Source organism: Eumetopias jubatus, unplaced genomic scaffold (genome assembly GCF_037043125.1).
Source record: "Eumetopias jubatus isolate StellerSeaLion01/CBP00866 unplaced genomic scaffold, mEumJub1_p1.0 scaffold_12, whole genome shotgun sequence".
NCBI lineage: Eukaryota > Metazoa > Chordata > Mammalia > Carnivora > Otariidae > Eumetopias > Eumetopias jubatus.
The window spans coordinates 61376359-61388181 of NW_028274818.1; the positions used below are offsets into that span (position 1 = coordinate 61376359).

The following is an 11823-nucleotide window of genomic DNA, read 5'->3' on the forward strand; positions in this document are numbered from 1 at the left end:
AACCATCACTCCAGGGATCATGGAGAAGCCCATGGGTGAGGGTGGCAGGAAATTAGGAGAGAAGTAGCTGGGAAAATGAGCAGAGGCCTTGGTGTCAGGTTAAGATGATGGGACTTTATTTTATGGTAAGAGAAGAGCATAAAACCATTTTAAGGAGGGAAGTGCCATGATCAGAGCTTAGTTTATAAAGATTACTCTTAAGATATGCCTTGGGAGTGTTAAAGGACAAAGTGAAATGATCAAATTTTCCTTTTAGAAAGAATCACTTGTCTAAAAGAAGCTAAAGAAGTCCTAGAGGTATCTAAAGAGGGTACCAATGTAAGGTTTTAAGTAGAAGAGTGACAAGATGAAATATGCATTTTAAAAGAATCACTACTCTAAAGAAGCTTAAAAAGGTATAAATGGATAAGTGGGGAGCCAGAAGAAACTTGGAATCAGAGTAAGATCCGAGGCCTCCACCGTGTCCTCCATCTGCTTCATCTGCCATGGCTGCAGGCAGCCCATGAAGCTGGATCAGTCCATGGGGACCTTGGGTCTCGAGACCACCCAAGAATCTACAGCTTCCACATTCACCTCAGCTCAGCAGGAGCCAGGAGAAACCCTGGAGTGTGGCCCTACCACCGAGGTAGAGACAGACAGTGAAAAGCTGCAGGATGGTGCCTCCTGTTCTACCCTCCCTGGTGATGGCAAGATGTCAAGGGATAGTTCTAACAAGTTCATCTTGCTTGGAAAGTTTGACTCTGGAAGAACGCTCAATAATATCCAGAAGACTGCTAGGGACATTTTTGACATCCTCACTGGTGAAAAAGATATGGACAACCCCCTCTGTGAGGACTGTACTCACAAACTTTTAGAGCAGGTGGACACCCGACTCATTATTGTAGAATCTGAGAACCAGAACTACAAATATTGGATGGGGAGGATACGTGAGGAGGAGATAAAGACACTGCAGGAGGAGCTGGAGGGCCTGGAGCTGGAGGAGGTGAGGCTGATCCAGGAGCTGAAGGAGGTGGAGAAGAACCAAGAAAGAATAGCAGAAGATCTTGAGGCAGCCTGGGCAGAGACTAAAATGCTGGACCAGCAGGATGACCAGTACTGGAGGGACTACAGTAACTTGCAATGGCAACAACTGGAAATGCAGGACGAGCTGAAGAGCATAAAGAACCAGCTGAGACATGTACAAATCCAGTGGGGCTGGCTGAAGAAGACCAATGCCTTCAGTGCCACCTTTGAGATCAGGCATGATGGCCCTGTGGGCATCATCAATAGCTTCAGATTGGGCTGCCTCCCCACCATTTCTGTGAGCTGGAAGGAGATTAACATGGCCTGGGGCCAGACAGCCTTACTGCTCCTTGCCCTGTCCAATAAGATTGGGCTGGAGTTTCAGAGGTATCAACTCGTCCCCTGTGGAAACCGGTCCTATCCGAAGTCTTTAACAGATGACCTTGTTGAGCTGCCATTGTTCTATATTGCAGGGCAGAGAACTCACTTGCATGTCAAATTTGACCAGGCAATGATGGCTTTTTTGGACTGCATGCAGCAGTTCAAGGAGGAGGCTGAGAAAGGCAAGTGGGGTCTTTGCCTGCCCTGCAGGATTCATTTGGAGAGTGGCCTAATGGAAGACTCTGGAAGCAGTGGTGAGTTCTTTTCCATCAGAACCCATTTGAACATGGAGGAGCAGTGGACAAAGGCACTCAGGCTCATGCTTATAAATTTTAAGTGTAGTCTCACTTGGGTCTCTTTAAGATATCAAGAATAACTTTCTTTTATGAGGGAGACGGAGATTTTTTTTGCTTTAAAATATTTTATTTGTGAAAAGTAACAAATTGTAAAATTGAAAGATATAACATGCTTATATTTTTAAAAATGAATGGCAACCCAAGCATTAATTGTTCAGAGCAAACCAAAAGTCATTACTATCTTCCCCTGCACGTCTTTGTCCTCTCTTCCTTGTACTTTCCTCTTCCCTCCTTCCCCACCTTAACAAATATCCAAAATGGCAGCAAAGATTGAATTACAAGATGACCAGATTACTAGTACAAAAAAAGGATCAAGAGATGCAGAGGGAAAGTAGTAGGGTGGGGCTGATTGAAGGCGGGTGGTGAGGAGAAAGCTGGAGTCTTCATAAAAGTATTTGGGCTACTAATGTATGTAGTGGGACTTTTGCGGGGAGGGTGAATATTCAAAGATACATTAAGTTTTTGCTGCAGTATATAGTGTAAACCCCTCCTTCATCCCTGAAAAGCTTTCAGTAAGTTTCTATATTTTCTTCAGTGATTTAAAATGAGAAGTGATACTGGGTTGTGCCATTATGTTGAGACTGACCCGGTGGGGGTGTGACCAAAGAGGACTGGTAACGTCTTGGCTCATAGGTCAATCCAATTATCAGCTGAGAGTCATCAGGTGAACCCTTAGAGACCCGAAGATTTAAAAGTCAGCAGGGGTGGGGCCACCTGGGTGGCTCAGTCAGTGAAACATCTGCCTTTGGCTCAGGTCATGATTTCAGGGTCCTGGGCTTGAGCCCCAAGTTGGGCTCCCTACTTAGGGGACAGTCTACTTCTCCCTCTCCCTCTGCCCCTCCCCCACACTCATGTTCTTGCTAGCTTGCTTTGTCAAATAAAATCTTTAAAAAAATAAAAAGGGGTTGGCCAGAGAACTTTTTAGAAATGCAAATTGTATCGTATTTTTCACCTGCTGCTTCATTGCTCTCAGGATAAAATTCAGCCCTGGGTCCCTCTGTGTCTCTCCAGACTCACCTCACACTTCTTCCAGCACCTTCTTATTCCAACACGTGCTAAGTCCAAACTTCCTCTGCCTTTTGCCCAAGCTCTTCCTTATGTGTCAGGGTCTTTTAACAAAACTAAAACTTCCCGAGAGCTACTTTAGCTTTGTAGTCTAGTTAGTGCCTAGAATAGTACCTGCCTCATACATACTAAGCATCTATAAATAGAAGTCATTGTGGAAAATGAGAAAAGGGAGGTGATTAATTTGTCACAGACTAAGATACCAGGAGATTAATTAAATAAAGGTCTAAGCCTATGATGGAATACCATGTAGGTATTAAGATGTTATAGAGAAATATTTAATTATGTGACATTTAATGGCAATGCTTATAATACAGTAAGTAAAAAGATTAAGTTATAAAACATAATATAAAAACTCAGAAAAGTAGAGAAAAATCCAAAAAAATGTATCCCTTGAATACAATGGTACTTGCATTAAGTTTTGTGTTTAAAAAAAGTCTCTCTCCCCTTGCGATTAGGAAAGAGACAGGATACTGGTTATCAGCATTTCTTTTTCTTTTTTTTTTAAATTATGTTATGTTAGTCACCGTACAATACATCATTAGTGAGCATTTTTATTTAACATGTGTTGGTGATCCTAGCTGGTGTAATAAATAAAAAATTAAAGGTCTAGAGATTAAAAGGGAAAAGTTATTTTCATATGAAATAACTATCAAAATTAATCAACAGATAAATGGTTAGAATTAAGTCACTTAAGAAATTCAGTAACCACAAAGTAAATACAAAAATAAAATATTTTTATATAAAGGCAACAATTAGAAAAAGAACTTTGAAGGGCAGCTGTGTGGCTCAGTCAGTTGAGCCTTCCAACTTTTCTATTTCAGCTCAGGTCATGATCTCTGGGTGCTGAGATGGAGCCTCGCCCAGGGCTCTGTGCTCAAAAGGGGGTCCACTTGAGATTCTCTTCCTCTGCCCCTCTTCCTCCTTGCATGCGCACACTCTCCCTCTCTCTCAGATAAATTTAAAAAAAAGAACTTTGAAATGGTTCAAATCAAATGCTTAAGAATAATCTTATAAAAGGCCCTTGGCATAGAAAGCTATGTTATCAATTGCCCCTAGAGCAGAAGTTGGCAAATTCTTTTCTATAAAAGGCCAAACAGTAAATATTTTAGGATTTTTGGTCCATGTGATCCTGTTACAACTACTTGTTCGTGCTATTAAAGAGTAAAACCAGCCCCAGAAAATATGTAAATAAATGGGCATAGCTGTGTTCTAGTGAGACTATAGCCATCAAAGCAGGCTGGATTTGGCCCATGGGTCATAGTTTGCTGCCCCTCCATCTGGATGATAGTTTTCATTGAGTCATGAACTTATCTCCTTTGCAGTGCGTCCCTAACTTCCTGCACAATGCCAGCCACTAGTAGATGCTCAATGCATAGCTGAATGAATAAATTACTGAATTATAGTGAGTGGTGGGATTATGGGAAATTTTATTTTCTTCTTTGTGGTTTATAAATATTCTCTAGTGTGTATGTATTTGTCTTATAATAAAAGAAATGAAGGGCTGTGACTAGACATCAAGTTAACCTGCTGTTACGTTATTCTGCCCCATTTTGTGACTATCCATCCCCATCCCCACCCCCCACCTCCTGCCAAATTTCTCGCACAGGCACATATTTTCCATTGAAATCATTTGAATGGCAGACACTCTGAGGCCAAGACAATTTAGGCACCTGAAATAAAAGGTAAATCAGTGTAGTTTTTTTCTTTTTACATGTCTGTGGTAAGAACATTTACCATGAGATTTACCCTCTTATTGGATTTTAGGTGTGCAGTATAAAATTGTTAACTATAGTATAGATGCTATGTTATACTGCCAGTGGCTAGAACTTAATCAACTTGCACAACTGAAACTACACCCATTTAATAGCAGCTCCCCATTTCCCCCTCCCCTTAGCCCTTGGCAAACACCATTCTACCCTCTGCTTTTATGTGTCTGACTCTTTGATACTTCATAAAGGGGGCATCATAACTGGGGTTATAGGGCAGTATTTGTCCTGTGATTGACTTAGGTAAATCACTTTTGGAAAAAAGAAGTTCTAGTTTTCTCAAAATGAGGTCTGGAACAGCCGCACCAGCAATAACTAAGAGCACGTAAGACATGCAAACTTTCAGGCCACCCCAGACACACTTAATCACAATTTTTAGTTTAATAAAGGAAGAATTTGGAATGAACAGAGAGAGGCATGGACAGGGAAAAGCCAGGAGCTCAGTGTCAGCAGGGCTGGAACTCAGTGTTTGTTGCAGGTGGGGTGGGGACGGAGCTTGCTGCTCAGGGAGAGAAAATGGAAAGTTCAGAAAGATCACCGCTGGAGGGCCATCAGTGCCCTGCCAAGGAGTTTAAATTTCTAGTCAGTGCAGAGCCACCCACCCCCACCCACCTTGGCCATGGCAGACAAGTCCAAGAAGTCACAGATTCACTTTTAGAAGCGGTGTAGACTACAGAGGAGTGACCCAAGCTGGGAGTGGGGTATCCTCCAAAACACCAGTCCTAGAGAAACTCATGAAGGGAATGGCAGGTGACAGTTAGCAAATTAAGCAAATAAACAGAAGTGAGAAAGAGAAAAGAGGAAAGGTTTCCAGAAAGTCAAGAGAAGAAAGATAATTAGGCAATTAGGAAGTTTTTACTGTTTTGATGAGAGAATTCTCAGAGCAGTGAGGGCGGGATCCAGCTGGCAGTAGATGGAAGAGTGAAAGGGAAAGAAGTAGAGACAGTGAATGCAGACAATTCTTTTGAGACCTTTGACCATTGGGACAAGGACATAGATGAAGCAGGAACTTTGAAACTCAACAAATCTGAGTTTTTACGGTATAAGGATGGACGAAGAAGAGAAAGAATAAAAATACAGTGTGTGCATGACATAAATTGATAATGTGAGACAAGAAAGTAGAAGTCTAACTGTGAAGGACATTGGGACGATCATTTTTGGACAGGAGGAAATATGTCTGAGACAAGTGAAAAGGTGGGAGGGGGTCCAGATACGGATCATTTGTCACAGGGTATGGGTTGTTAACAGGAAGTAGCTCAGGCAACTTTGAAGAGATTGATGGAAGGAGGGTGCACATGGTGGGGTAAACTGGGATTGTGAAGGAAGCTTTAAACCAAGCTCCAAAGCCTTCGGCAAATGAGGGGGAGTGTGGGCCATAGATGACAGTTGAAAGAAGGTGGGAAGTTTATCATGGAACAGGGACGATAAAGAGGATTGCAGTGAGATTCAAGACCAGAAGAAGGATCTGAAGAAAGACAGTGGAGAGAAGTGTGGTTATGGTAAGTGAGAGGAAAGATCTTAGAAGCATTGACACTGGGCCTGTGGCCAAGGTTAACAAACGAAAGGCATGCCTGGATTGCCTGCCATCATGTTTATGGCCAGTGAAGGTTGAGGTTTCCACTGGTGTCAAGAGTAGCAAGAGTTTTGCTTACACCTTCTTTGCTCCATTGCTCTAATGAGAAGCTGGAGGTGGTCTGGGACCTCTGATTAGAATTCACCAAAGAGTGAGGAGGGTCATTTCGGTCCTGGATACTTATCACCCACAGGACAGTTGACATTTAGAGTTCTGGGGCTTTGTAGAAAAGTGTCAAAGAGGTCTGATGCCACTTGAAAGAAAAACCCTTCACTAGAGTTTTCTTCACGTGCTTGGGAGGAGGCTGGTTGAATCCCAGATGGTTGCCTCCTGATAGAATCACGGTGGCTTCCAGTGAGCAGCTAGTAGTTATATCTGTGGCTACATAGGAGAGCTTCGGCCAGCTTCTAGACAACAGTCTTGGAGCAGAGCTTGCTATAGGGATCTAGACAGGGGTTGGAGTCCATTGACATGGCTAGAAAGCCATGGCTCATCTACAGATTTGAACAGTAGAGGGGAAACAAGCCTTGAATAGAGTTCTCCTCAGTATGGGTCATCTTAGGAGAGACATTTAAACTCAAAAGAGCATCACACTCGATTGTCCTTAGCTAGAGCCAAGACAGTAACAAAGCGTGGCCTGGCACACATCTTATCTAAAGGGGTCAAGGGCTTTACCACTCCAACCAGGTCCAACCTGAATCCTAGGTCCCTGCATCAAGGCTTCCAACTTTTCAGGAGAACCTAGATATCTAGATTTTAAGAAGAAATCCTTTGGTTTCTAAATCACAGTATCTAATTAAAATATTTGAAAACATTTTGGGTCAAATGAAACAGTTTTGGGGCCACATGTGGCCCTAAGGCCATTAATTTGCAACCTCTGGCTTATTTCACATGGTTGGCCTGAGAAGTAATGAGATAAGTTTATGAAAGATTTTGTCAGTGAAAAAAATCCTGTAAGAACAACAGGTTATTTTTTTCTTGAGAAGGTTAATTGGAATAAGGAAAGACCTCTGCTTCTTAGAGGTGGAGAATTGGGGTATTGGATATTTGTAATGCTTGGGCTTCAATCAGCAACTTATAATAAGTAAGATATAACACATCTTCCAGATCTTTGAAGATTTGTCTTAAAGAGGTTAGTATCAGGCATCAGGTACAGGGGACAAGTTTATCATATTTCTTTTCTTTTCTTTCTTTCTTTTTTTTTTTTTGTTTTTAGAGAGAGGGAGGTGAAGAAAGGGGTAGAAGGAGAGAGAATCCCAAGCAGGCCCCATGCCCAGGGCAGAGCTCCATGCCAAGCTCGACGCAGGTCTTGATCTCATGACCCTGAGATCATGACCTGAGCCGAAATCAAGGGTCGGAGGCTTAACTGACTGAACCACCCAGGTGCCCCTATCATATTTCTGATGATCATTCTATATGCACTGATTTGCAAAGCTTTATTTCATCACTCTATTTCAAATGTCATTTTATACCTACATAACCCCAATATCATAACCTATTAATACAATTATCAGTTATACCTTGGCTTCACCTAAAACTCAGGGAAAGAAACTAATTTACCTATTGTCTCAAAAATGTCTTTCAGCAGTGAGTTTTGTCCATTTTAAGTTACCAATTGAGGGGAGGAGTGAAGTGGAAGGGATAGAAATGGATGTAAGACTTTTTTGAGCATATTTTTCATAAGGTTTTAATTTTTGAATAATGTAAATGTTTTGTATATTCAAAAAATGTAAAAATACATCAAAGAGAAATAAAAACCAATTGTAAAACTGATAATACAAACCTAATATATCAAATTTTAACATTGTAGAGAAAAGGATTAAGTACTTTTGTTAACAGTAATGTGACAGCATATTTTTAGTAGCTATACTCTAAATATTAAAAGTACTACAATTAATTAAGGGCACCTGGGTGGCTCAGTTGGTTAAATGTCCGGCTCTTGATTTTGGTTCAAGTCATGATCTCAGGGTCAGGAGCTTGAGCTCTGCATTTAGTCCCACCTTCAGGCTCCATGCTCAGCGAGGAGTCTGCTTGAGACTCTCTCTCTGCCCTTCCACCCCACTCTCTCATGCTCTCTAAAATAAATAAATACATCTTAAAAAAAAAGGTACTACAGTTAAATATTAAGCATTGCCCTGTAGTTCTATTGGTAGTAGTAACATGATTTATAATTTTAAATTATTATTATTATTATTTTTAAAGATTTTATTTATTTGACAGAGAGATGGTGAGAGCAGGAACACAAGCAGGGGGAGTGGGAGAGGGCAGACTTCCTGCTGAGCAGGAGCCCAATGCGGGGCTCGATCCCAGGACCCTGGGATCATGACCTGAGCCAAAGGCAGGCCCTTAACGACTGAGCCACCCAGGCGCCCCTAATTTTAAATTATTTTATGTATATTGTAAGATAAAGCTATCAGTATTTGAACTGGAAATATTAGTACGAATTCTTGTGTGTGTTTGTTTTCTTAGCTCTGTTTACTCAAAATGTCTGGAAGCAATAAGCCGGTCACCACAAGTGACCCAGTAACCAGATCTTGGTTTCTAAGTCCCATTCCCCAAGAAAAGGACACTTCTCAGAGAAAAGATGAAGAGCATGCTTCATCATTTCCGCTCCCATGTTGAATTTTAGCCATATCGGTGACCTCAGATCAAGACAAATGAGTGTTTTTCTCCTTCCGTTTCTGGTATCACTAGGAAGTCAGATTCTTTTTTGGGAGGAACTGCAGTTCATTACCAGACAATAAGGGAATATTTTAGAGAAAATGTGTTTAGAGAAAAATGCCACTTCATAAATGTAGAAGGAACAATCGAATAGAAAATAACCATTTTGCAATCCCCGAGGAAATCACTGATTCAGGTAAGGGTAATCAGAGACGCTGAAGGAGGGTCCTGGGGAGGAGATTTGTGGAGCGCCCAGTGTTATCCCACAGACTGAGCAGCTCATTGATGTACATTTGTAATGGAGAAGTTTGCTGCCACACTTTACTCAGGTTATCAAACCTAACATCATTAATCAGGAGATGATCTAATATGTGTCTCCTGACAGGATGTATTAACCTCACGGCATCGCCTGTAAAGTCTTGTTACTTGAAAAGTTTAATGTATATCTTACCGAGCCTCTAGACCTATTTTCCAATTTATGGCAACAAACTAAGTGCCATTACAAAGAAATAAACAGATTAATCCAAACAATTGGACGAGGTTTCAAAAAGTCACTATTTTTTTTTTAATAGGAGGGGTGTATTAGATTAACAAAGACAAGACGTAACAACCAAATATAATGTTAATTAATTCAGAGAAAGAAGTCCTGTCAGCTGAGTGGGACTGCCACTAACAGCTAGGCCATGGAGTTCTCCTGACAAATAATAAACAACTTCACAAAACAAAAATCAGGTCACTCTGTGACCAAGATGGAGCAAGACAAAAACCAGACCACTCTGTAATCCTCTCTAAGGACAGACAAAAACAAGAACATTGTCCAAACCACAAAAGTGGCCAAACATCTCCCTTCCCTCCTTTGTTCCTCCTGCTTCTAGAAAAAAAAAAAATTAAGAAAATCATAGAATTGCCTTTGCTTTTTGTCAGCACCCAGTCCAGAGCAAAACCACCAGGCCCTGACCCCTTACCAAGGAGCATTTTCAGCCTTTCACAGGGCTCTTCCCTACCCCGCCCCCCCTTGCAAAGAGCCAGTCAATCCAGCTTTGTTCAAGGCATGTTCCCACGGAATCTGGAAGCAGGGCATCAACAGCTCAGACTAGATCCTGGTTTGGAAAAAATAAGACAACTGTAAGACTTTTTGGGGAAGAATTATGGAAATCTGAATACAGTCTGGTAATGTGTAGAAAACCATGAATTTTCTTAGTTGTGATAATGGTGTTATAAAATTATATAATTTTAATGTATATATTTAGGCATAAGATGTGTGTTCAGTAGACTTTGAAGTGATTCAGCAAATTAAGAAAATGTATTCATAAAATCACTGTGGTGAAATGTTGAAACTTGGTGGTGAGTAGGTATGTATTTTTCATACAATTTCTTCAACTTATTTTTTCAATGTGCACTTTTTTGAGATAATTGATGTATAACATTGTATTAGTTTAAAGTGTACAACATAATGGCTTGATATATATTTCTATTGTATACATGATGCATAAATGCATAAACGATCACCAAAATAAGTGTAGAGATGAGAACTTTTAGTCTTAGCAACTTTCAAATACACAATACGGTACTATTAATTATATCACCATGCTGTACATTACATCCCTAAAACTTATTTATCTTAAAACTAGAAGTTCCTATCTTTTGATCCCCTTCACCATCCCCCACCCCCTTCCCTACTAATCTTTACTCTGTATCTGAGTTTGGGGTTTTTTTTAGATTGCACGTATAAGTGAGATCATATCTTTCTCTGTCTCACTTATTCTTTAACTTTCTAAAACAAATTTACAAAAGACACTTTTACAAATTTTTTTAATCTTGAAAAATGTCAAATTTAGAAGTTGAAAAAAATTCCCAACTCCCCAGCTCTGCCACTTATAAGCTAAATGAATGGAAACTGGGTACTCTCTTCAAAGTTTAATTTTCTTTTCTATAAAAGAGATAATAGTATTAATCTCATCTAATTGTGGGGATTCAGTGGTAGGGATTCAGTGGTAATATTTAAAGTGCTCAGTAAAGTGCTTGGCATTTTATTACTATTATTATGGTCATAATTATGAAGATATAAATATCTTTGTACTTAAATTTGTGAGTATATGACTTGTACAACTATTTCTACATCATAAGTTTCTGGACAGGGAATTTCTGGGTGGACAAATTAATATTTTTAAACTTAAAAAAGTTTTTACCAAATATTGTTCCACATGATTATATCCAGACCCACCCTAATGCTTGTTGGGTCCTGAACAGAAGTACATCTTCATAATTGGCTACCCCGCCACGTCAGAGATGCACACACCAGCAGCACAATCTGCCTTTGGGAAAATGGTCTAAGGAAATGAGAGTCCTGTTTAGTTCCCGACATGGGCACTGGGCCATTTTTGCAGAGAAGTGCAGGGCCCTAGATGTCCGGAGAAAGATCTAGAAGGGGTGGGGTGTGGGCTCCCGATGAGTCTGCTATCTTAATGCTATAGAGTATTCCCCACATTGGAGAAGTCTGCCGCAGATCAGGGCCTGAATGGGGTCCTCTAAATTACAGAGAGGCCTCTCTTTCTTCTGTTTAAGGGGGTGCTGGTTTAACCAGTTTATATTCCCACTGAAGGTGCCAATTCCATCACAGCATAATTAATACTGGATAATATCAAGCTTTAAAAGTATTTACCAATCTAGTACATGAAAAAAATCTGTGTTTCAACTTGAATTTCTGTAATCATTGTTAAACATTTTGGTGTTGATGGGCCTTTTGGATTTACTCTTTTATGAACTAAGACAATCTTAATTTTTAATTTTTTTCTATTAAGTTGCAAGATCTTTTTGTATATTAGTGAAATCGGCAGTTTGCCATATGAGTTACAAGTATTTTTCTTCTCAGTTTTCCCTTCCATTATAATTATAGGGTTATCTAGAAATTTTTATTTTCATTTTTTATGTGGTCAAGACTGGTAGTCTTTTCCTTTATGACTTCTGGGGTTTGTGTCATGGTGAGAAAGTTGGTCTCCATGCCAACATTATCAAA

General features: G+C 40.3%; 1 protein-coding gene across 1 annotated transcript; it reads left to right on the forward strand.

The window, feature by feature from the left end:
• The first annotated feature begins 466 nt into the window (after window positions 1-466).
• Window positions 467-1759, forward strand: BECN2 (beclin 2). Its single transcript, XM_028111766.2, has one exon. The coding sequence runs from the start codon at window positions 503-505 to the stop codon at window positions 1757-1759; it is 1257 nt and encodes a 418-aa protein (XP_027967567.2). The 5' UTR covers window positions 467-502.
• Window positions 1760-11823: the final 10064 nt, after the last annotated feature.

Bases quoted from the DNA above. Each gene is read 5' to 3' on its own strand.
- BECN2 (XM_028111766.2), top strand. From the start codon at position 503: ATGAAGCTGGATCAGTCCATGGGGACCTTGGGTCTCGAGACCACCCAA.